The following is a 26718-nucleotide window of genomic DNA, read 5'->3' as shown; positions in this document are numbered from 1 at the left end:
GTCTTAACTAGCATCTGTGGATGCAGCGGCGAGTGGTGTTGACTAACAAAGGTTTACTAAAGTTATCCCAAGCCTATGTTCATGATATCCATTACAGATGAATGATGTTTTTAAGACAGTGACGTCTGAGTGATCAGATATCACACGCATTCAGAAGTAGTATTCATCTTGCCCTTTACGCACCGAGATTTGACCAGATTACTTGAATCTTTTAACTATATTGCGCACTGTAGAGGGTGAAATGCCAAAATCCTTCCAAGTTGTCTTTGGGGAACATTGTTCTCAAAGTGCTGGATTATTTGCTGAAGCATCAGTTGACGAATTGAAAAGTCTCAAATGATCCTTGCTCTTGAAGGACTAGGCTGTTTTTGGAGGCTCCTTATATCCTACTACACGATTGCCTCATCTGTTTAACATCTCCTGTTTCACATTGCCTTGTTATTTTAAATTCTTAAATGGCCCCTGTCTCAGCTTTTTTGGAGCGTGTTGCAATCATCTGATTTACTGTACATAAAAAACAAAACAAAGAAATTCACAAGGTAAAACATCATATATGTGTAGTTGTCGTGCTTTCAATATAGCAAAGGGTGAATATAATTTACAGATCACTCATTTTTATTTTTATTAGCATTTTTCATACTGTCCCAACTTTTTCGGAATTGGGGCTGCATATAGCACATTTAAAAACAAAAACTGTTGGCCAAATTGCTGTACAATTAAACTAGTTAAAAAAATAAGGTATGTATTACAAGAATACCAGAACAACATTCACAAAAGGAGATAAAAACAATACACAAAACAGTAAAAGTAAAATGTACAATTGCAAAGTATCAAATGCTAAAACAAACCAGTGCATTTTAAGAAGTGATTTAAAATCATCAAGAGTTGGAGCAGACTTAATATGTAAAGGCAACTTATTCCAAAGCCTTGGTGCTGCAAATGAAAAGACTTGATCACCCTTCAATTTTAATCTTGATCTGTGAACAGTTAACTGTAAACTATTTAATGACTGTAAAGGTCTAAATGAATGATGCAGAGACATTAACTCAGAAGTGTACTCATGTGCCAGACCATGCAAGCCCTTGTAAACAAATATTAAAATTTTAAACTGGATCCTGTGTTGGACAGGAAGACAATGAAGAGAAGCCAGCACTGGAGAGATACTATCTCTTTTTCTGGTACCAGTCAGAAGCCTAGCAGCAGTGTTTTGAACCAGCTGAAGGCCTGACAGAGAGGATTGAGAAACACCCATTTGAAGATAAAGGTCCCAAATTACTGGTTACCATTGTAATGAAATTAGGAGGTAAAAATAAATGATTCCATTATATTTAGTGTTGGGAACTCCGATTCCTTTTAGTGAGTCTGCTCTTTTGGACGCTTCATGTAAATAAGTAAACAGTTTTTAAGCAAAATGTTTAGTGTATTGCAGTAGTGTAGTCTCTAGCACATCCAAGGATTTTGCGTATGCTCACCTAGAATGAGTAATGATACGTATCAAAGGTCACCAAACAGAACAACAAGCTGGCTTTAGACCCATGACTTTTCAAACTACTGTGGCAGTACCTTTGAGTGAATTGTGTGAATTTTTTTTATTTTACTTTAAAAAGTGTAAAGAGATTGTCTTTAAGTGCATGTAACGGGAGTGCTAACCTTAAGGCGCAGGAAAGATAGACAGTCTGATTCAGCTAAACAACCAATCAGAACATTTGTTTCAGCCATGATGGGATATTTTCCAACCAGGCATATTCTCCATTTCAGGACAGGGGCGGGACATTTCTAGCATTTACAGTAAAATGCTGATGTGCGAACAGTACAAGTAATAATTCATTTGCACTGTAAATTCACTTTGCTGCCAAATGCGAACATATTTAAGATATTTAAGCATTTAAGCACAACTTCTGCTATAAAACAGTGAAAATATTGACTGAACCCTTGATAAACTTTGCCCACATCTTCAGATCCCACTACACCACTGGTGAATTGCTGCACTTTATCACTATATTTTGATTCAGTTATATAAAATAAGATGTTTTCTAGTTTCTTAATATCTTTTTAAACTTTACGAAAATTAGCCATAGCTTTACTAAAATAATATTGTAGTAACCACGGTTCCCTTTCGAGGCGGTCACTTCGACGCCACGTCAGTAGCAGACACTATGGGAACTCCTCACAGGAGTATTGATCTCTGGAACCCTTTACACTCACGCCAATTTCATTGGCAGATGGTGTTTAGCACTCCCACCCTAATGCGCACATCACTGTGGGCATGGAAACCAGAGCACAGTGCCATTTTATCAGAATTTTTCTTCAGGGTCCAACAGACATCTCTCATTTTTAGAAAACTGAAGTGGGCCTATCATTTGTATACCTCTGCAGAAGTCGAGATTAATCAGACGAGTTTATGTTTTTCCAGTCTTTAACTGTCCTGTTTTGGCGAGCCTGTGCCCACTGCAGCCTCAGTTTTCTGTTCTTGGTTAACAGAAGTGGAACCTGACATGGTCTTTTGCTGTTGTAGCACATCCGCCTCAAGGTTCAACGTGCTGTGCATTCTGAGATGCTATTCTGCTCATTACAATTGTACAGAGGAGTTATCTGAGTTACTGTAGCCTTTCTGTCAGCTCAAACCAGTCTGGCCCATTGACCTCACTCATCAACAAGTCGTTTCCATGTGCAGAACTGCTGCTCACTGAATGTTTTTTGTTTTTCGCACCATTCTGAGTCAACTCTAGAGACTGTTGTGTGTGAAAATCCCAGGAAATCAGCAGTTACAGAAATACTCAAACCAGCCCGTCTGGCACCAACAATCATGCCACGATCTAAATCACTGAGACCACAATTTTTCCCCATTCTGATGGTTGATGTGAACATTTACTGAAGCTTCTGACCAGTATATGCATGATTTTATGCACTGCACTGCTGCCATACGATTGGCTGATTAGATAATCACATGAATAAGTAGGTGTACAGGTGTAAACGTAATAAAGTGGTCACTGAATGTATTTTAATGTGGAGGACATCATTATTTAGTTAAATTACAGGTGCAATATTAGAGAAAGGCATTGGAACAAATGGCAAGAGTGAGCCTCTTTAATATTTCCAGAAGAATAGTGGAAAAAGAACAAGCATCTTTAAGTTTATCTGTAATAACGTGTGCAGGAATATTCTGAAAAGATGTACACTATACTATATGGAGTATTTAAACCTCTATGGAGCATTTAAACTTTTTTTGGAATAAAGGCTTAACCAGATAAATACCTTAATCGGTGATGTGGATATAAATGTGGTCAATGGACAGACGAGCTCCACTGTAAAATCATCACAGGTCAAGAATTCTACATCACACTCAGGTTGGTTTATTAATGCATGCATGGGTTTCATTATGTGTGAATTGTATAAAACATTAACATAGACATTGCAAGAATTGGAAAATGTATATAGTGTCTTAGTTAAGGTTACACTTCACAGGGGGCCTGGGTAGCTCAGCGAGGACTGACACTGACTACCACCCCTGGAGTCGTGAGTTCGAATCCAGGGCATGCTGAGTGACTCCAGCCAGGTCTCCTAAGCAACCAAATTGGCCCGGTTGCTAGGGAGGGTAGAGTCACATGGGGTAACGTCCTTGTGGTCGCGATTAGGGGTTCTCGCTCTCAATGGGGTGTGTGGTAAGTTGTGTGTGGATCGTGGGGAGTAGCATGAGCCTCCCGTGCTGTGAGTCTCCAAGGTGTCATGTACAGCGAGCCACGTGATAAGATGCGCAGATTGACTGTCTCAGAAGCAGAGGCAACTGAGACTTGTCCTCTGCCACCTGGATTGAGGTGAGTAACTGTGCCACCATGAGGACCTACTAAGTAGTGGGAATTGGGGATTCCAAATTGGGAGAAAAGGGGATTAAAAAAAAAATTAAATTAAAAAAAAGTTACTCCTGACAAGCTTAGATTTTTGAGACGCGCACAACGACTGCAAATGAAGTTGAGTTTGCGGCCATTCAATTTGAAATCACACCTTATGCATTTACATTAATAAGGTAATTATTAGTAATTTAGTAATATTGGCTTCACATTCTCATAATATTTTTGAAATTTTGGATATGTTTATTTAAAATATCGCTTTATCCTTGTGCTTCTTGTATAATCAGTCTAAAGAATATATATATTTTTATTATTCAGATACATTCGTTATTCATTTTGAAGTCATTATTCGTACATTTGCGAAAAAGGTATTCGTCTTCTGGTACATCCCTAGTCACTGTCATACTTCTAACAAAAAAAATCTATTTGTCCTTCCTTCCTATTTTCACCACCAAGGGGAGGTTATGTCAGTGCTTTTTCACTACCCTGTTGGCTAGTGGGCATTGCCTTTGTTCGTGTGAATCAGTAGGTGTAATGGTATAGGATTCCCATAACGTCAGCTACTGACGCAGTGTTGAATATTAAAAAGGTAATGTTTTGGTTACAACTGTAACCTTGGTTCCCTTAAAAGAGGGAATGAGATGCTCTACTGATTTCTCATTGTTAAGGGACTGAGAGATGCTTTTCCCTTCAGTTGAAAAATCCTGATGAAATGGCACATTGTTCTGGTTTATATGCCCGCGATAACGCACTCATTGGGGTGGAGCGCCAAGCATCTTCTTCCTATGAGATTGGCATGATTGTAAATGGTTTCAGATATCGGCACTCCTGCGAGGAATTCCCATAGTGTCAGCTACTGACGCAGCGTCGGAGTGACCAACTTGAAAGGGAACCAGTGTTACAGTCATAACCAAATATTTTTTCAGGACCTATGGTCTTGATACAATTAATTTTAGTTTTACCACAGTAACACTAAAGTGTCCATACAGTAACCATAGTTTTACTATAGTAATAATAATTTATGTAGTAACCATGGTCAATTTTGTGGTTACTATGATTTTACTACAAATACCATGGTTACATTTTGGTTACTGTAAAATCATGGTTAATTTTTTAAGGGAATGTCACCCAAATTAAATTCTGCAATCTGAATTAGATAATATAATTCATTGGTTATATATCTATAAATATGTTCTTCTTTAAATAGCTTCAATGTTATTAGCTACTGTAGTGTAACTTACTACATTTTAAAAGAGTGATTGTAGTTTAACTGCTTTTATCACGGTATACGGTATTATCACGGTATATGGTATTATCACGGTGTTGTATTGAATTACAAAATGGGTTGAAATACAAATAAACTTTATTGTTGCTCTAAATTACAAGATTTAGTTACTTGTTTTGTACTTTTTAAATTAAACGATCATGATGGTTCCTCTGATTATAAAAAATAACTTTAGAGCCATTTCAGAGCAAATATAATTATCGAGATATATATAGAATATCATCAATAGGAAAAATATTGAGATATAATTTTTCTAGCCATATTGCCCAGCCCTATGGGAAAGAGAGTAGATGGCATATTTTAACATTTTGAATAAAATACTACTTGTTATTTGCAGTGCTGGGTAGTAGTGGATTACATGTTATCTGAATTACTTAATCAGATTACAAAAATCAAGTACTTGTAATTGGATTAAATTACATTTTGAAATTCTCGTAATCAGACTACAGTTAATTTTTTATATTTTACATGATATCATATTAACAAGGCAACGGCGGCAAATTGTAAATAATTTATTGATCATCCTAATCATTCTCTTTTTTCAATCTTTTACATTGTTCATTCTAATTCAGCACACCGCTGATATTCGTTCGGTAAATCTTCAAGTGTTTTCGGAAATGATGGGGAGGGTTGTGTGTATTGCACTCAGGACAGATATTCGCTACTAGCCTGCCAGTTGAAGATGGAGCGGTCTACCTCAGCATTTAACCACTGGATATAAAGATCATTTCATTTTTAAGAAGGAAATTACACCAATGGTGTGCAGATATGAGTAGGTTGTAGCTTGGGAAGCTATCGTAGCTTCCCCAACACCAAGTCCAACACAATCTTTTAGTCAAAACATAATTTATCACATCATTAATTATACTATTTAGCCTACTTATCCCTGATATGTAGAATAATTATTTTTCCTCAGTTGACACAGTGTTTCTCTAAATAACAAAGACGTCAAAACAGAATGTTGCCCCACAGCATATTATTGTCAGATGACTTTACATATATAAATATTGATATCAAAATTGAATGTATTGAAATATGTGTTTTTTTTTTTGTTTTTTTTTTTAATAAAACAAACTATATACAGTGTTTAAATTAAATGCATATTTCTATCTGTGGAACTTCAGACATTGATTATTAATATCATCTTATGTTTCTGGAAATACTCCATATGCTATGAGATAACACAACTAAACTCACAGCAGTTACATACATTTTTCTTTTACATCCACATTTCTTTTAATTTATTCTACTTCCTAAAATATAACATTTGAAATCACAATTCTGCATTCTTTTTGCTCTTTATTTGCTAAAGTGACATTTAAAAGGCATTCTTATTTCAGTTCTAAATAGTGCATAAACCTGGGAGTTTTTCAAGCTATTCAAAGTGAATCAAGGGCCCTAAAGAGACAGCAACTCTCCCCCAGTGTGCTGTACCATCCTTAGTATTCATAAATCACTCTGCCTGATCAAAGAGATGAGTCTGTGGATGAGCACTTCCAAACAACTCCCACTTATCAACACTGAATCACAGAGGGCCATATATCAGAGCAGAGCTGCAGGGATATTTCTCTCAATATGTCTACACACATATAAACAAGTCACACTATAAACAAGTCACACCTTATGTATGGTGCCAAATAAAGTAAAGATAAAATAATTTAAAGAGAGACTGGACTTTACATAACAGCATTATACCAGGAAATACTGGCCACTGCTTTATCTGATTTCCTGCATCTGACTGTTTCATTCTAGGTATCAAATTCTGCTGGCATTGTGCATAAAGCTTGTAATATACAGCTCCTGGCGTCTGTTCAAATCCTTCTTGGCTCTGTGACTATAATATATAGCTAATATCAATCCAATCAATGCCATAAAAAGTTCAACTCAGCAAATCTTCAAAGTAATATGTTTCAGAAATCCATTAATATGCAGCTGTAGAGCACCAAGACCATCAATCAACTGAGAACATCACGTGGATTTCCCAAAAAAGTAGTGGCCAACCATTTTTTTATACAAGTGTTGGACATGAGATAATTTGGAAATTATCTGTTTAATCATAATTGTAGAAGTGAAATTAATCAGAATCCTAATTTAATGTCCTTATTATTATGCTTGTGCCATTAAATGGAGTTAATTAACAGAGGTTCAGGAGGAGCATGTTAATTTTAATCTGAAAAATCATAGCCCACGAGCAGGAGTATATAAGCCGCTGCTTACCTGCTTCATGTGACAACTCTCCTGACATGAGAGTCTTTCCGGCATTCAGCCCTGCCCATTTCCCCACGAACAGACCCAGGCAGACGGATCATCGGATGCAACTTCCCTGCAAAGCATTCGGCTCCACCAGAACAGCTCTTCCATCCAAAAAGTCTCGTTATTCAACAGAAGCTGCCACAACAGCTCTTTGTTTTTAACAGTATTGACGGCTACCACATTAAGTGTTATATATATATATAACACGTCTGCAAGAAGCAGACGTGTGAGCAACGAGCTCTGCGCACTTTGCTAATTTTTAATTATTCTCATGTTATAATCTGGTGAAATTCGATACACCCAGTTACACATTTGCTCTTTGAGGTAAAACATGGCAAAGAAGTCAAAATCCTCTGGCTCTGGAGACATTAAAAGACACTTACGTGTTCAGGATGAAAGCCCCAACAGGCCTACAGACCGGGGACTCGATTTAGATGGTGCGGCGGGAGAGGCGTCAGTTGTCCAACATGTCGGTGATGCTGACGAAGGTTCTTGCTGACTTGGAGGATCTCGCTGTAATACGTCGATCGATTACGGCGATGGAAATAAAATTCTCTGAGATAGTTACAAGAGTGACTGATGTTGAGAGACGAATCGATTATTTGGAGTCTTCGGAGAGGGAATCATCCGCTAATCCGCCCGCGACCAAAGCTGATCTGAAACGGGTTCTTGAAAAGCTTGAAGATCTTGAGACTAGAAGCATGTGATACAGTGTTTCTTCAAGAAACGCATCTTTCCTTGCAGGAAGCTGAAAAATTTGGGAAGATATGGGGTGGACATGTTTTCTTTAGTGCTGGCTCAAGTAAGAGCAAGGGAGTCATTATATTGTTTATATTATTAATTCCATTTCCAAGTTCTCTGGATATAAAGTCATTTGGTCTAAATCCGAAGCTTTGGCTTTGACGGCGTACTGTCCAGTAACGGCCTTCCAGCCGGGCGCCTTCCTTAAATCACACCCCATTATTTCACATTTGCACTCAGTATGGACAAAAGTGTCCAGAGTGTTTAATTCAGATATTTATCTAAATGTTGCCTCGAGCCTATGGCTAAACCCCAAACTATGCATTAATAAGTCCCCTTTTTGTTGGTCTGAGTGGATTGCGAGGGGGGTTAATACACTCGGTGATCTTTATGAGAGTGGTGTGATAAGATCCTTTGAAAATTTGGTTCAATATTTTGGGATCCCCAGATCTCAGTTTTTTAGGTATCTTCAGCTACAACACTTGCTCTGTACTATTTTTGGGAATAGCATACACCCCCCTAGAGCGGCAGATACTCTGGGGGAGGTGATTTCTGCTGTTGGAAAAGGCCATGAGGCATCAGTGTATTACTCCTTATTAATTCAGAGTCTGGGAGAGTCTCAGCCACTCTCAAAAGATTATGGGAGAGGGATTTAGACCTGGAATTGGAGGAGGGAGAATGGGCTAGGATTTAAAAAAACATAAAAACTGCATCTAGAGATGCAAGGGTGCGCCTTATACAATTCAAGATTTTACATCGGTTCTACTGGACCCCCTCTAAATTGTATAGGCTTGGTCTTAAAGACACACCCACCTGCTGGAGATGCCAATCAGAGTATTGAGATTTAACCCATGTCTTTTGGGGGTGTGTGGAAATTCAAAAGTTTTGGTTAAAGGTGCAGAGTCTGGTATGCGAGGTGTTAGGTATTCAGGTATCATTCTGCCCCAGACTCTGTATCTTGGGTGATGGGGCGGTCACTGACATTGTAAGTTGACACATAAAGAATTGGGTCTTAACCAGTGTCATGATCGCCAGGCAGATCATTTTGAGGGGCTGGAGGTTGGCTGGAGCACCCTCATTTCAGGAGTGGTGCTCGGAGATGGGAAGGGTGGCGGCCTTTGAGGAAGTTACTTTCAGAGGAACGGGGAGGTATAAAGTGTTCGTGGAGAAATGGGGCAGGTATTTGTCATTGTGGATGTGTGATTATTGTTGTTGTGTTTTTTTTTTAATTTGTTTATTTTTTATTTTTTTATGTATTTTTTTTTTATGTGTGTGCATGTGTGTCTATGCCATTTAAGACCACTCTTATGTTGCTGGGGTTAGGGTGGGATTGGGAGGGGGAGGAGTAATAGTTGGGGTTAAGTTTGATTCTATGTATATATGTTTTGTTCTATGAGGTACATTTATGTGAATCAATAAAAAATTGTTAAACAGAAAATTCACACCTATTGCTATGCGATGCATTTCCTGTGCAAGAAGTATATTGTACTACAGACGACAGTTATACTCCTAAAGAGCGAATGGCCTAAAGTGAATCCTTCAATGATGATTGCAAGTCCATGCATATCTGTATGCAGTACAGAGCCAAAGCTCTTATTTTTCAGATCATTTTATGCTATTTTTTCACATTGTTTATGAAGATATACTGTATTCCCTAGCACATTTTTATCTAAAGTTTCACCTAAATATGATTATTTTGTCTTTTCTACAGCAACGCCCGAAATTGTGCCTTCCACAGGGTCTCACCAATATTACTTCCAGCAGGTCTCTGAGAGAGCTCATTTAAATTCCTGTCACTGGATTGTACACAGGTTTACCTCTCACTTTCTCTATCTAGGTGTCTTTCCAAGACTTCACCATTACCTACCATGGAGCCAAAGATGGCAACCATTTTAATTAAGAAAGCACAACTGCGGTGCTTCTGTCTTTGGCTCAAAACATCCCTAAGCAGCACAAATGTGCTGTCCACGTGCCACAACTGCGGCGTCTTTTGGGTCATGCAACAAACCCCCACCACACCACAAAGCAACGCAAATGTGCTGTACAGGTGCCGCAACTGTGGTGTCCTTTGGACCATGCGACAAACTCCCACCACACCGCAAAGCAGCGCAAACGTGCTGTTCAGGTGCCGCAACTGCAGTGTCCTTCGGACCATGCGACAAACTTCCACCACACCGCAAAGCAGCGCAAATGTGTTTTTTCCAGGTGCTGCAACTGCGGAACCTTTCAGGGCCTGCCACTAAATCTCCCACAACTCGAGGGGCACAGCTCAAATGTATACCCATCAAACCACTATTCAGCAAGGTTCTTTACTCTGTGCCACCCACCATTCGAATGCAGTTTGGGCCCTCCCGTTCGAACACTATGCAGAGTTTCCCATCAAATTGCAGTGTGGGCTCTCCTGTTCGAATGCAGTGTGAACCTCAGCGCATTGGTTGCAGGCTCTCCTGTTCGAATCGCAGTGTGGGCCCTCCCGTTCAACCACAATGCAGGCTCTCCCGTTCGAATCACAGGGTGGACTCTCCCATTCGAATGCAGTGTGAGATTTCACGTCATTCATTCCGTGGGCTCTCCCATCCGAAACGCATTATGAGCTCTCCTGTTCGAGTGTAGTGTTAAGAGCCTTTTAGCTTTTCCCGTTAACCGTGGCATTGGCATTTCCTTTGCTCATGGTCTAAATGAGCCCGACACACAATAAGGTGTGCCTAAATGTGATAAACTATGTGTGCCCTACACATTGATACTGCAGCCACATTGCCCCACCAGATAATGTGCTGCAGCACCCGCCCACGCTCGATACTGCCGCAGCACTGCCCGCATTCTCTCAATTATGCCACAGCATCTCCCCTTTCGCATTTTGATACTGCCGCAGCAGTGCCCTGCCATGACAAACGTAATAAAGTTGTATTCTTAACTAACCTTTCACTTCCTTAGCCTATTGAGTGAGGCTACCCCCGCAAACAAGTCCCATTCCTCTCGTTCTCACTTTCCCAGTTCGATTGCTTGCTGGGCTTACACGTTCGAATGCCGTGAGCGCTCTCTTTCTATGGAGCAGTCTCCCATTCGAATTGCAGTGTGAGCCCTCCCTTTCGAACACAACACAAGCCAACTCTCGTTCTCATTCTTTCCGTTCGATTGCTTGCTGGGCTTACCCGTTCGAATGCCGTGAACGCTCTCTCTATAGAGCAGTCTCCCATTCGAATCGCAGTGAGAGCCCTCCCTTTCGAATGCAGCATAACCAACTAGTGCCCACTTTCCTTGTTCGACTGCTTGCAGGGCTTACCCGTTCGAATGCCATGAGCGCTCTCTCTTTATAGAGCCGTCTCCTGTTCAAATCGCAGTGTGAGCCCTCCCTTTCGAACACAGTGCGAGCCAACTCTCATTCTCACCTTCCCCGTTCGACTGCTTGCTGGGTTTACCCGTTCAAAAGCCGTGAGCTTAACCTCTCTCTCTTAGAACAGTCTCCCATTTGTAACGCAGCACGAGCCAATTATCATTTTCACCTTCCCTGTTCACATACTGTGAGCCCACCCACTTCTACGATGAGTGGTGGTCTTTCGTTCGAATCGCAGCATAGCCCTCTTGACTAGCAATCGTACAAGAACGCACCTTCAAACAAATGCTTAAAGCACTCCCTCTGTACAAATATTTTTTTGGGAAAAACAATTCAGAAGCATCTACCAAGCCAATTTGCCAAATAGAATTGTTGCTGGCTTATTGTCCTAAATACTTCCTGCCATAGTCATGGTAGTGTTATTTCTTCTTAATGCCTTTTTGGGGGTAATCAGGACTTGAGTCGAGTCTCGAGCTCTGAGCCCTCCAGTATACGGACAGCAAGCCAAATACATTTACTGCTTCAACACAAGATTACATTAACATAGGAACTACTGAACAAACTTGGATAATGTTAATTAACACACACACAAAAAACATTTCGCCGTGTCCCTTCTTTTCTTACAAAAAGCAAAAATATGAGTTACAGTGATATACTTACAATGAAAGTGAATAGGGCTAAACTGTAGACATTAAAATACACACTGTTTCAAAAGTATAGCCACAAGACTCCAGACAATATGTGTGTAAAACATGATTTTAGTGTGATAAAATCACTTACTTACCTTCTGTGTAAAGTTATAGCCAATTTTACAACTTCATTGCCATGACGACATAACCATATGTGCCAACACTGGATTGTTAAAAATAGGGAGATATTTTATATTTATGTTTTTGTGCTATCCTAGGGTAGGATGGTGCCCAGACTATGTAATATGCATATAGGGAGTGGCAGTGCTGGTCAGTAATACTGCAGTGAACATGAATAATATCAAGAAATGTATTCATATGGTCTCTTCCCACATCCTTATATGCAGAGAACTTTCCTGACCCATGACGTATAAAAATATAATTATTTTTATTTCTATGATTATTTATCTTCATTTTCTTATTTATACATACTGTGATGGTTCTTTTTCTAACTTCACTTGGTGTTTCACTATGGGAGTCGCTTTGGGCGTGACCACTACAGAAGCTCCTGACAGACAGGTCGACCTGTGACCAGGCTCCGCCCCACCTATATCTCCTAGGTCGACACCTACAGAAGTCATTCGCGCTTTCTTCCCATGAGGGACTACAGCAAGCTCTCTCAGCACATCCGGATTTTCCACTGATTTCGCTTAACTGTTCAACGGATGGACCATCATTGGAATCTGTCACCAAAAGCGAGGTTGGTTGGACTGGATTGTGTTGAGTGACATCTTTAAAAAGTTGAGTTTTTTTAGCTGTTCGCTCAAATAAAATGTAGAATAGTGTCCGCGTCAAGGCAAGCTATTCTCTTCAGCCTATCTCCTATTAAATTACAATGGTAGGAACAATACCCCCTTCCCTGCCCAACAGTCTAGACCCCCTAGCACGGCTGACTCAGCCTCTCAGGTGGACAGAGGCCTGCATGAGGTGTTTAAACGAGCTGTGGCGAAGTTAGGCTTAGCTTGGCCTGCAGCCCAGGACACCAAAGGAGCAGAGAGGGACCTTTACATCAGGAAAAGGTTGCCGCCTCCTCAACCCACCGCGAGACAACTCATGCGCACCGTGCCGGTGTGCATGAAGGAGATGTCCCGCCATTGGTCTAGCCCCTTTAAGAGCAAGTTCCATGCCAAGGGATATTCTAAGTTGGAGATTCAGGGGATGGGGGAGCTGGGGTTGACCGGACCTCCAGCGTTAGAGTCTTCAGTGGCCTATCATCTCCACCCGAACTGGCGCTCTATTTCTTCTTCAAATTCACTGCCAATTAAGATGGAACGGCTGACCATGTCGATCTATCAGAGGATGTATAAATATGCGGTGCAGTCAGTGTGCTCACTGAACCCAGTTTCTTTATTGTCAGCATACCAGGCAGAGATTTTAGAGGAGATGGGGTGACAACTAGACACTGGAGTGCTGAACCCGGTACTCTGGGATGAACTTTGTGTGGTGAACGATTTAATTCTGCACTCTTCCCAGGGTGCAGTTCAGGGCTGTGACCGTGTAATGGGCTTGGCCGTGTCAGGTGAGAGAGCGTTGTGGTTAAACCTGTCAGGCTTGGGTGATGCTCAGAAAGCGTAAATCATGGACGCAGCTTACGATCCAACTAAGTGTCTGTTCGGGCCGGCTCAAGAAAATGAGGGAAACCAGCACCCTCAGGAAACAGGAGGACGAGGCCTTTAACCTTTGTTTACCATGCAAGCAAGTGCCACGACCACCCTCTCAGCCAGCTCGGCAGTGCTTTGCAGCAGCCATGGTAGCAAGAGCGAGGCTGGTGGGGACTAGAAGTAGCAACTCTGATGGGCAGGACTGTGAACGGTGTGTGGCCTCCTCATCTAATTCACAAGCATATAAATTACTTGGAGTTGCTGGCAGTGTTTTAGCACTGAAACACTTTCTGAGCTCCATCAGGGGCCAGCATGTTTTAGTGAAAATAGACAATTCTGCGGTGGTTGCTTATATCAAATGACAGGGAGGCACACGTTCCCTTCAACTGCATCAATTGGCCGTAAGACTGATCATGTGGTGCGGAATAAGACTCTTATCCCTCAGGGCAACTCATGTTCTGGGGATTTTGAACAGAGGGGCAGATTTATTGTCCAGGGGAAATCCTCTGTATGGAGAGTGGAGACTCCATCCACAGGTGGTGGATCAGATATGGCAGAGGTACAGTCAGGCTGCCGTAGATCTCTTCGCCTCACAGGAAAACGCTCAATGTCCTCTGTATTTCTCTCTAGTGGACGGAAATACACCACTGGGTGTGGATGCTTTAGCCCACCCATGGCCAAATGTCCTTCTTTACACATTTCCTCCTCTGAGCTTAATCTCCCCCACTCTAGCCAGAGTGAGGGAGCAGGGCTTGTCATTAATTCTGATAGCCCCACATTGGCCATCCAAACATTGGGTAACGGAGATAGTTCAACTTCTCAACTAGAATTAACTTGTTATGACTATAGCATACAGATTCAGGGGTTCTCAACTGCCAGTGGGCTTGAGAGCCCACTCCACAAGGGGTATGGCTACATCGTGGCCCCAACTTAAGGAAGTTTCTGTTCAGGATATCGGCGGCAAGATGGGCTACGCCACACACTTTTGTGCAGTTGTACAGATTGGATGTGTCTGAGTCATCCTTAGTGCATGCGGTGCTAGGAGCCAGTATGTCGGAACCCATTTAGTTGTTAACTGTTATATGGTTGTAATATGTCGTGCAATCCGGGAGTAGTCTATATCTCCCATAGTGAAACACCAAGCGAAGTTAGAAAAAGAATGATGGGTTACGTAAAGTAATCCCGAGTTCTTTGATAACAGAGTGAGGTGTTTCACCAACACTTCGCTCCTTGCACAGGCATGGGAAGAAAATTCTCTATAATGACTTCTGTAGGGGTCGACCTAGGAGATATAGGTGGGGCGGAGCCTGGTTACAGGCCGACCTGTCTGTCAAGGACAGACGTGGTGTCATAGGAGCTTCCGTAGTGGTCATGCCCAAAGGGATTCCCATAGTGATCAAAGAACCCGGGATTACATTACGTAACCCATCGTTTATATGTATTTCTACGATATTTTTTATTTCATTTTAATTATTTATTTTTTCCTTCACCTGTACTTCTTGTCTTTATGACTCAGTGATTGTATTCATACATTGTTGGATCTGTGTAATTTTGTACATCTATTTTAACATTTATATTGAACTGTCTGTTTTTCAATAAAGTCCACAGCTTTAGCACATTGTGTGGGCTTTTCAGAAGGTCCCTTACCACACCCTCCACAGTATTAGCATGTTTCAGCACAATGTGTGGACTTTACAGATGACCCCTTTTCATACATTTCCAACTTACATCAATGTTAAATTAATGATCTGAACGATTTTGCTCAGTCTGATCAGCTTATGGGACAATTGCATCATATTAATTAGATACGGGATGCATCATTTCATATTTAAATACAGGACAATGCTGTATTTTACAGGACAGCTGGCAACCCTACCTGGAGATCTAATACATTCTGATGAGAAAAATGTGGATGCGGAAAATGGTGAGTTTATCAGGAGAAATTGTAAATCGGGAGAACAGTGGAACCCAGCTAACAATTTTCTGTTCCCAGAACATGCTGTGAGCGTTAGTTTATGGTTATAAAATATAAAAACTAAAGAGAACATTGTTAGAACGTTAGGAATTAGTTCCCAAAAACAAATACAAAAATGGGAACCTTACGCTAGTGTTGGCAAGTATGCATAACACTGCAAACCCTAAAACGACTGTAAAAACAATGATTTAAACAACTTTACAGCTCAAATAATACACAAGCTTTAACAGAAGAATTAATGTAAGTGCTTTTGGTAAAGTTTTACAACAGTTAAACATTTTTTCATTTAGCAGGATATTCATGCACTACAGTTTAACAGTATGTGTGTTCTCTGGGAAAAAACATGTGACCTTGCTCTTCCAGTTGAGCTACAGCAACACACATATATATTGGTATATTCATCCTGATTGTTACAGATGCATATATTGTTTCTAAATTATTAATCACATACCTATAATCTGATTGTAAAGACACTTAATATTGTAATGAATGTCTTGCAGAGAAAATCTATAAATGATTTCTGGCAGAAAATATGTTTCGACTCACTAATGAACAGTTGGATAAAGAATCTGTTCCCCCATCCCCTTCATTTGCACACTCTTTATTATGGACTTTAATTCACCTGGGGTTGAAACCCTGTAAAAACGGGCCTGTGGTTCCATGGCTTAGTGGCTAAAACTCAGGGCCAGTAATGAAAAAGATACTGGTTCAATCCCCACAAGAAGAGAGCCATGAGCCATCACCATTGTGCCCTTGAACAAATCATTTGATCTCAATTTACTCCAGGGAAGATTGTCCCAGTAGAGTAAGTATACTTGAAATCGCTTTGAATAAAAACATTTGCTGTATGACTACTAGTAATTAGTAGAGTCAAAGTAGTTTTTTGATCCGTCTTTGATAGAAGGAGGCTTGAATACATTTAGGCCCTAATTGACTATTTTAAAACATTTACATCAGATGACATGCAAGAAATGTAATGCACTGTTCAGATTGCACCTGCTCCAGAGCAAAGCTGGTTGAAGTGAGCTCTGCACCTACCCACCTGTCAGGTACATCTCCTCCCCTTCATTAAACATCATGTGACAGCGTGCACAGCGAGCGCAGGTGGGGTGGTAGTGCTTTCCTCCAGTCTGAAGAAGAGAAAACCAAAGAAAGACTGAGACTTTGAGACTTTGAAGAAGACTCCAAAATTGGCTGAAAGACAAATCTAATCGAAAACTGTTTCAAGCTAAATCAGGCCAGTGGAACTAATTTGTCCCTCATTTTGATTGCAGTTTATTTTAATGTTCATACTGTTTGGAGCTTCTAAATAATCTTACAAGGGCTGCAGACAGGTGGTATATCATATTACATTTAAAGGAATATTCTGAGTTCAATACAAGTTAAGCTCAATTAACAACATTTGTGACATAATATTGATTAATTACAAATGGAAGTGAATGAGGCTAATCTAATCTAATATGAGGCTAATTTAAAAGTATAGGCACAAGAAATAAACAATATGAGTGTTAACATGATTTCAGTGTGATAAAATCACTTACTAACCTTTTCTGTGTAAAGTCATTGCCAATTTTACAACTTTGTTGCCATGACGACATAACGCAGTAAACCTTAAATCGGCCGATCTATTTATCTATCTGTCTGACTTTTTTTTTTTTTTTCTGTCTCTCTTTCTTATACTATGGCCTGTAAAACCAGAAAACTTTAAATATTTTAAAACTATATTTGTAATTTTCAGGCAAGGCTTTGTTACCTTTCTAGTTTTTACTTAGAGAAAGCTGCTTACTGACCAAGCCACATGTACAGGTATACAGGGGTAAAGAGAAAGCCACGAGCATAGCTCATGTAAATGCATGCACTGATTTCGAGCCTTTAAACATAATAAACGGTCCATGCAAACGTGGTCAGTGAGCCACATAGCTGTTAAAATTCATTAGTATGTCAAAAGTTTCTGAATGTCTTGTAAATGGTCACAGTAGATCATTTTAAATGGTCCTGCAGTGTAACAAATGAATGTGTAAAAGTTTAAATATTATTCCATGTAATATTTCAATTACTACAAGGTTATAAAAGCTGCATGCATAATAATTACATTAAATTAGAAAATATTTATAGTGTTGCTGTTTAAAAAGTGTTAGATGGAGGATGGCATGTTACATGACTTGCCATTTCATTGTTCATCAGCTGTAAGTTATACATAAAAACTACAACCTTTAGAAATATTTTTAATAAAAGTCTTTGTTAGATAGAACATTCAAATCAATTGAATGAACACTTAGACACCAGTGGTGTTTTAGTGCAGTGTGTGGACTTTTCAGACGGTCCCTTACACACCCAAGGCGAATATTCAATGAATATCGAATTAAAAAACTAATTTTACCCCGCTAAAACTTATTATACATTCATTATGCATTAGTGTTTTGTTTAAATATAATTTGTTTGGACTATTTACTGTGATATGGGGTCAGTGAACTCTCAGTGGGAAGGAAAATAAGCAAACCGCTCCTGACCATAGAATATTTTATACAACAAAACCAGTAGGTTAAATCAATAAGACAAATCTATATGACAATGTGCACCCCAGAAAAACTTAGTTCTGATTTTTACTGTTGAGTAATGCGTAACAAAGTAAAAGCCAAAGTCATTAAACAAAAGTTAATGCATAAATATACTCAGTACCACCGGTCCCTTAATGCATATTATGCAGTCTGTGTAGGGCACCCTAGGGGGGCACCATCTTACCCTAGGAGGCACCAGAAACTTCACTGGCTGCCCTTACTCGCACCTTACACGTTATTTAAGGACCTGGTAACAGTCGTGGAACACAGACGACCATGTACACCAACAACTAATTCATACACATTTGGGGTGGAATGAGGGTGAGTAAATGGTAAGAGAATTTTCATATATTTATTGACAAGGCTGTTGGCAGACTTTGGAACTTACATATTTCTGTTAATCTATATAAGCCAAATATATCTGCTGATAAATTGGCCTGGCCAGTATATCTGTCACTAATTCTGTAATCTGAGAAATTAGTCATACAGGTCAAGTATAAGGGCTGTCTGTTATTTATCATCTGCTGCTATTGATATTGTGCCAAATAACAATATTTAAACCACAGAGTGAGAGAGAGAGAGAGAGAGAGAGAGAGAGAGACAGACAGAGAGAGACAGACAGAGAGCGGACAGATTACCACATTAATAATGAAAACTAAAAGAATAATTCATTAACGAGTTAAAATGAGGAAAACCAAGTATTTACCAAAGACTGTCAGTCAAGTATTGGCCAAAGGAATTGAACAATGAAAACTGCCCAGGTGAATTAGTGTTACCTCTTACAAAAAACTATACATTCATCAACTATCATATATTAGCATGCAATAGTGAGAACCCACTTTTTCAACAGCCTTTTAGCAGTCAAGTATTTTCCCCATTCATTTCCTCTGTAGGCATTTCAAGTTTTTAATAAAGGATTATAAGCCATGAACCAAACCAACCAGCACTGTGATAAATCACAACAAAGCAACCTTTGATTTTAAGTAAAACACAAACAAACGACGGCGCCCTTTAGAGGAAAAAGTGGAATTTTTTTCTTAAATATTTTGACCCCTCACATTAAAGTTAGCGTTCCCTAGCAATAACTTGCATTTCCCTGCAATAAATTAATCATGGTTTTACTATAGTAATATTGTAGTAACCATGATTGTATTAGCCATGTTTTTTTTGTTGTTGCCGGAAACCATAGATTTACTATAGTAATATTGTAGTAACCATTATGGTAGTAACCATGTTTTTTTTTGCAGAAACCATAATTTTACTATAGTAATAGTGTAGTAAAAATGATTGCTGTACTGCCACTCCCTATAGACATATTATGCAGTTTGTGTAGGGCACTAACTCCCTAGGGGGGCACCGGGACCTCCACTGGATGCCCTTCCACGCACATTATACATTATTCAAGGACCCATTAGCGGTCACATAGCACTGTGTAGGGCATCATTTTGGCCATGAATGATATTAATAACGATTTTTTTTTTTTAAACCATAGTTTTACGATAGTAACATTGTAGTAACCATGACTGAAGTAACAATGTTTTTTTTTTTTTTTTTCAGAAACCATAGTTTTACGATAGCAATTTTGTAGTAACCATGATTGTAATGACCAATGTAATTTTTAACTTTAATTTTTTTGTCTGAAACCATGGTTTTACTATAGTAATATTGCAGTAACCATGATTTGAATAACCCTGTTTTTTTGTCTTGTTTGTTTCTTTGGGCTGAAACCAAAGTTTTACTATAGTAACATTGTAGTAATCATGATTGTAGTAACCATGTTTTTTTGAGTAGAAACCATGGTGTTACTATTGTAAGTGTTGAAATATTGTAGTAACCATGACGGTAATTACCAAATATTTTTCCCTCAGAAACCATAGTTCCCTTTCAAGGAAACATCAGCGTTGCGTAATGACGCATTTGGGACTAAGTCAGTGAGTCACGTGGTCTGAAGCCTGTATACAATCACGGCTATTCATTGGCTGATGGCGCTTAAGCCCATAGGGAGCCGTGTCACAGAACCCATATAGGCGGCTGCTTTGGCACCATTTCGCCAGATTTTATTACTTCAGTGCACGAATTTCTCTAACCGATTTTGTTACTAGCGACTCACGCCGAAGCGAGGACTATGTTCTCCCTTTTGAGTGACAACATATGAGGACGTCGTTGGAAATGAGCAGTTCGTGTGCGGATTCAACCGCATTGTTAAACAGGCCCAATGGCGCTTCATCGACGCTCTGTCAAACCATGCGGTCTTTGAAAGGAGCCATATGAGCCTTGACTCCAGCTCTTGTCATAAGAAGAAGGACTGAGGACGGGCACCAGACTTTTCCTTGTGTTTCTCTCTCCCTCCAGATGGATGCACTGTTCTTGCCATTGAGACACGCTCCTTTATCTGGCACGCGGCCTAGTTTGGCATTGTTACGCGTCACACAGGCCGTTTTCCATCAAGGAAACGCTGGTTTGGTTTCATTGCGGAAATGATGGAAAAGGTAGGCACTTGTTTAAAAATACCTAATTTCTTCTATTTTGTCACCCTAGTGAGTTCACAGAAACATAATAAGGCACAGGCGCTGCCCTGGCCTCTCTTTCTTTCTCTCCCATTTTTGGAACGCTGTTGCGTGGCGGGCGAGCTCCCGGGTGACTGGTGCTCAAGCCCGGGGACTTAAGAGGCTGAAAAAAAAAAATATTATTTTTCTCCATTACAATATTGTTTACCCACACGAAAGGTACGTCGTCAGCGTTACTATTCTTCCTGGGTCCTATCAGGAGATGCCGAGTGTGTGAAACTCAAATGGTTGAGCGGCCGTCTTTTCTTTGACGAGTGAAGAGACGCAAATGCTATCTCTGTCCCTGTTCAATGGTGGCACGTACTTCACGCTCCTCGCTCCTTTTAAGATGTGTTAATTCTGTACTCTCTGATTTTGCAGTCTTTCCGTTGTTAAGGAGTTGTGTTTTGAGTTCTCCTTCGGTCACGCTCCTGCTTCTCCTCGTGCGTTGATACGCATTGGACACTCGAGATTTAGCATGTATGGATGATCGAGTAGGTTAGGGATGTGCCCAAAGCTGAATACCTTATTTGGAAAGGCACGAATAATGACTTCAAAATGTATAACGGATTCATCTGAATAATTTAAAAAACACAAGGATAAAGCGACATTTTAAATAAACATATCCAAAATTACAGTGAATTTATGAATCTGTGCAGTCAATATTTCTAAAGTGTAAACCATATGAATGAGAATGCGCACATTGTGATTTCAGATCGGATGGGCGCGGTCTCCACTCCATTTGCGGTCTCTGTTAATTGTGTGCCTGGAGCTTGTCAAGTGTAACATTAACTAAGATACGACATCATATACACTTAATGTATCACACGATTCACACATGATTCTCATGTATTTATTTATAGCCTAAACCTGAGTACAATGTTAAATACCTGACCAGAAGTGATTTAACGTTGGAACTCGTCTTTCCGTCTCTTAAAGTTGACCACATTTATATCCACATCAGCGATTAAGGTAATTAACTGGCTTTATTCAGAAAAAAAACTTTATTATAGTTAAAATGCTCTTCAGGTCAGGAATTTAACAATGTGTTCCATTAAGGTTTAAATGCTCCATTGAGTATTCACCTATTAGGAAAATTCCTCCTTATGCAAAACAAAGATACTGAAACTGTCTTTTTTTTTTTTTTCTTTCTTCTTCTTCTTTAAACTGTGCTAAATTTGAAAATGTTAAGTGTTCTTGAACTCTGGTAAGGTGCTACAGTTGAAGTCAGAAGTTTACATACAGCTTAGCCAAGTACATTTAAACTCAGTTTTTCACAGTTCCTGACATTTAATCGTAGAAAACATTCCCTGTCTTAGGTCAGTTAGGATCACTACTTTATTTTAAGAATGTGAAATGTCAGAGAGAATAATAGCAGAGAGAATGATTTATTTCAGCTTTTATTTCTTTCATCACATTCCCAGTGGGTCAGAAGTTTACATACACTTTGTTAGAATTTGGTAGCATTGCCTTTAAATTGTTTAACATGGGTCAAACATTTTGGGTAGCCTTCCACAAGCTTTTAAAAATAAGTTGCTGGAATTTTGGCCCAATCCTCCAGACAGAACTGCTGTTAACCGAGTCAGCTTGCACAAGCTTTTTCAGTTCTGCCCACAAATTTTCATCAGATTGAGGTCAGGGCTTTGTGATGGCCACTCCAATCCCTTGACTTTGTAGTCCTTAAGCCATTTTGCCACAACTTTGGAGGATTGCTTGGGGTCATTGTCCATTTGGAGGACTCATTTGTGACCGAGCTTTAACTTCATGGCTGATGTCTTGAGATGTTGCTTCAATATATCCACATAATTTTCCTTCCTCATGATGCCATCTATTTTTAAAGTGCACCAGTCCCTCCTGCAGCAAAGCACCCCCACAACATTATGCTGCCACCCCCATGCTTCACGGTGGGGATTGTGTTCTTTGGCTTGCAAGCCTCACCCTTTTTCCTCCAAACATAACGATAGTCATTATGGCCAAAAAGTAAAATTTTTGTTTCATCAGACCAAAAGACACTTCTCCAAAAAGTAAGATCTTTGTCCCCATGTGCACTTGCAAACTGTAGTCTGGTTTTTTTATGGCGGTTTTGGAGCAGTGGCTTCTTCCTTGCTGAGCAGCCTTTCAGGTTATGTCGATATAGGACTTGTTTTACTGTGGATATAGATAGTTGTCTACCTGTTTCCTCCAGCATCTTCACAAGGTCCTTTGCTGTTGTTCTGGGATTGATTTGCACTTGACTTCAACTATATATACATTTAACATTATTATTATTTAACAAAATAATGGTGTCCTATTGTAAAAATTCCTGATAGACTTACACCAGTTTTTAGGCTATTTTGATTTTATTATAATTTCACTGCAAAATGTGTGCTTGACATTTCACATTTTGCTTGACACCTCTTGCCTCCAGAATAATGTTGTTATGCATGCACAAACAAAAATTCTGTTCATGTAGATATTAATATCTGAAATACCAGGAGAACATATTCCACAGTTAATGTAGCCTACAAATTAACAAATTATTATTATTATTATTTTTAGACTATTATTATGAAAAGGCATTTACAAGACATATTTTATTAATAGAAACTATAAATGTATGAGTAACACTTAAAAATGGACGTTTCATTTAGTTTTGACGCACTTCTGGTTTAAGCCCCGCCCACACCCAATTCTATATGAATACAGAGACAGATACAGATAATTTTGTCATTTGAACAGATACAGATACAAATACAGATAATGGCTTCCTGCACACTACTAGAGTAGGTCATGATTTGTGTATAGACCAAACATGTCATCATTTACAGGTGCATCTCAATAAATTAGAATGTCGTGGAAAAGTTCATTTATTTCAGTAATTCAACTCAAATTATGAAACTCATGTATTAAATAAATTCAATGCACACAGACTGAAGTAGTTTAAGTCTTTGGTTCTTTTAATTGTGATGATTTTGGCTCACATTTAACAAAAACCCACCAATTCACTATCTCAACAAATTAGAATACATCATAAGACCAATAAAAAAAACATTTTTAGTGAATTGTTGGGCTTCTGGAAAGTATGTTCATTTACTGTATATGTACTCAATACTTGGTAGGGGCTCCTTTTGCTTTAATTACTGCCTCAATTCGGTGTGGCATGGAGGTGATCAGTTTGTGGCACTGCTGAGGTGGTATGGAAGCCCAGGTTTCTTTGACAGTGGCCTTCAGCTCATCTGCATTTTTTGGTCTCTTGTTTCTCATTTTCCTCTTGACAATACCCCATAGATTCTCTATGGGGTTCAGGTCTGGTGAGTTTGCTGGCCAGTCAAGCACACCAACACCATGGTCATTTAACCAACTTTTGGTGCTTTTGGCAGTGTGGGCAGGTGCCAAATCCTGCTGGAAAATGAAATCAGCATCTTTAAAAAGCTGGTCAGCAGAAGGAAGCCTGAAGTGCTCCAAAATTTCTTGGTAAACGGGTGCAGTGACTTTGGTTTTCAAAAAACACGATGGACCAACACCAGCAGATGACATTGCACCCCAAATCATCACAGACTGTGGAAACTTAACACTGGACTTCGAGCAACTTGGGCTATGAGCTTCTCCACCCTTCCTCCAGACTCTAGGACCTTGGTTTCCAAATGAAATACAAAACTTGCTCTCATCTGAAAAGAGGACTTTGGACCACTGGGCAACAGTCCAGTTCTTCTTCTCCTTAGCCCAGGTAAGACACCTCTGACATTGTCTGTGGTTCAGGAGTGGCTTAACAAGAGGAATACGACAACTGTTGCCAAATTCCTTGACATGCCTTGACCCCAGCCTCAGTCCATTCCTTGTGAAGTTCACCCAAATTCTTGAATCGATTTTGCTTGACAATCATAAGGCTGCGGTTCTCTCGGTTGGTTGTGCATCTTTTTCTTCCACTCTTTTTCCTTCCACTCAACTTTCTGTTACCATGCTTGGATACAGCACTCTGTGAACAGCCAGCTTCTTTGGCAATGAATGTTTGTGGCTTACGCTCCTTGTGAAGGGTGTCAATGATTGTCTTCTGGACAACTGTCAGATCAGCAGTCTTCCCCATGATTGTGTAGCCTAGTGAACCAAACTGAGAGACCATTTTGAAGGCTCAGGAAAACTTTGCAGGTGTTTTGAGTTGATTAGCTGATTGGCATGTCACCATATTCTAATTTTTTGAGATAGTGAATTGGTGGGTTTTTGTTAAATGTGAGCCAAAATCATCACAATTAAAAGAACCAAAGACTTAAACTACTTCAGTCTGTGTGCATTGAATTTATTTAATACACGAGTTTCACAATTTGAGTTGAATTACTGAAATAAATGAACTTTTCCACGACATTCTAATTTATTGAGATGCACCTGTATGTATGGACTGGATTATAGTTTCTTCTTAAGAAACCATTGGGACATACTTTGTCTATGGAGGCATATTAGTATCAAAATTCTCCAATGGAGGTGAATTGGTATCAAAATTGTTTTATGGAGGTCAATTGGTATAAAAATAACCTATCAAAGGTAGGTTAAAAAAAAAGTCTAATTAATGTTAATTTCTTATCTGGTGTTTTCTGCTTTAAATACATAAATACATTCAGAGTGACCCATTTTTTATATTTGCCTGATCGAATTCATGGCCAAAGGTCTCGGGACAGACATAATGGAATTCGATGTATAATAAGCACAAGTATTCACAAATCACACACATAAATGTCACATAATGTTCCCCCCATAATAAATGCTGTAGCCATTGTGGCAAACCTGCTTGCACTCAATTCCTCTTATGTTCGCACATTCTTCCCCATTTTAATGCTAGGGAAGATAGTGTATCTGGCATCCTCTGCTGTAAATACATTCAGAATGACCCCTTTTTATACTTGCCTGATTTAATTTGGCCTCTGTCCCCATAGCCAAAGGGTCTCTGGACAGGCATAATGGAATTCGATGTACTATAAGCACAAGCACTCTCCCCCAGTGTTCATACACTGTTTCCCATTCAAAACACCAAGAAAGCGATTTTTTTTCTGTAAACATTCCTGCTGCAAGCACACTTCAGGACGACAGTCATTATGCCTAAATACAATTAAGGCAAACATTGTTAAACCCCATTCAGTCAGCCACAATGATGGAGGTGGGAGGGCTTCCCTCCACTGTGTCGCTGGTTGCAAGTCGACCATCAAAGGTAAGCCAAGAGCGTCATCAAGTGGTTACTCGTTGTGCTGAAATAGAGAATCACACATGAATTCCCCTGTCTGCCCGTGTTACGGCTTGGCAGCAGTTGCAGCTCAGGTTCCCTGAGAGGAAACGAGATGTTGTGTTGCTGGCCATACTCTCTATTTGCTGCATAGTATTGTGTCTGTTGCAGAAAATCTTGTGAAATTGTGCCAAAGCAGCCGCCTATATGGGTTCCATGACACAGCTCCCTGAGGGCGTTGCTTGAGCGCCATCAGCCAATGAATTGGTATGATTGTATACAGGCTTCAGACCACGTGACTCACTGATGTAGTCCCAATTGCGTCATTACGCAATGTTTCTTTCCCTCTCAGAGACGTTTTACTATAGTAACATTGTAGTAACCATGATTGTAACAACCAAGGTTTTTTTTTGTTTTTTTCGGAAACCATGATTTTACTATAGTAATATTGTAGAAACCATGACGGTAGTAACCATGTTTATTTTGCAGAAACCATAGTTTTACTATAGTAACATTGTAGTAACAACAATTGGCATTTTATTTTGGGTGGAAACCATGGACAAATTGACTATAGCAATATTGTAGTAACCATGACGGTAGTAAACATGTTTCTTTTTTTTTCTTCTTTTTTTCCTTTCAGAAAACATAGTTTTACTATGGTAATATTGTAGTAAGCATGATTGTAATAAAGTTTTTTTTT

The 26718-nt window shown here is 39.6% G+C and overlaps 1 protein-coding gene across 1 annotated transcript in view; it reads right to left on the bottom strand.

Annotated features, from left to right (window-relative positions):
- The window catches only part of LOC127430655 (actin-binding LIM protein 3-like), a 153136-nt gene that overhangs the window by 45376 nt on the left and 81042 nt on the right, over positions 1-26718 (bottom strand). Inside the window, exon 7 of the mRNA XM_051680585.1 lies at positions 16769-16856. Within this exon, the coding sequence (XP_051536545.1) occupies positions 16769-16856 (88 nt within the window). The remainder of the gene's footprint in view (positions 1-16768; positions 16857-26718) is intronic.

The sequence above is a fragment of the Myxocyprinus asiaticus genome, chromosome 40, assembly GCF_019703515.2.
Source record: "Myxocyprinus asiaticus isolate MX2 ecotype Aquarium Trade chromosome 40, UBuf_Myxa_2, whole genome shotgun sequence".
Taxonomy (NCBI): Eukaryota; Metazoa; Chordata; class Actinopteri; order Cypriniformes; family Catostomidae; genus Myxocyprinus; species Myxocyprinus asiaticus.
The sequence above is the reverse complement of the archived record's forward strand: the minus strand, read 5'-3'. Positions and strand labels throughout refer to the sequence as shown.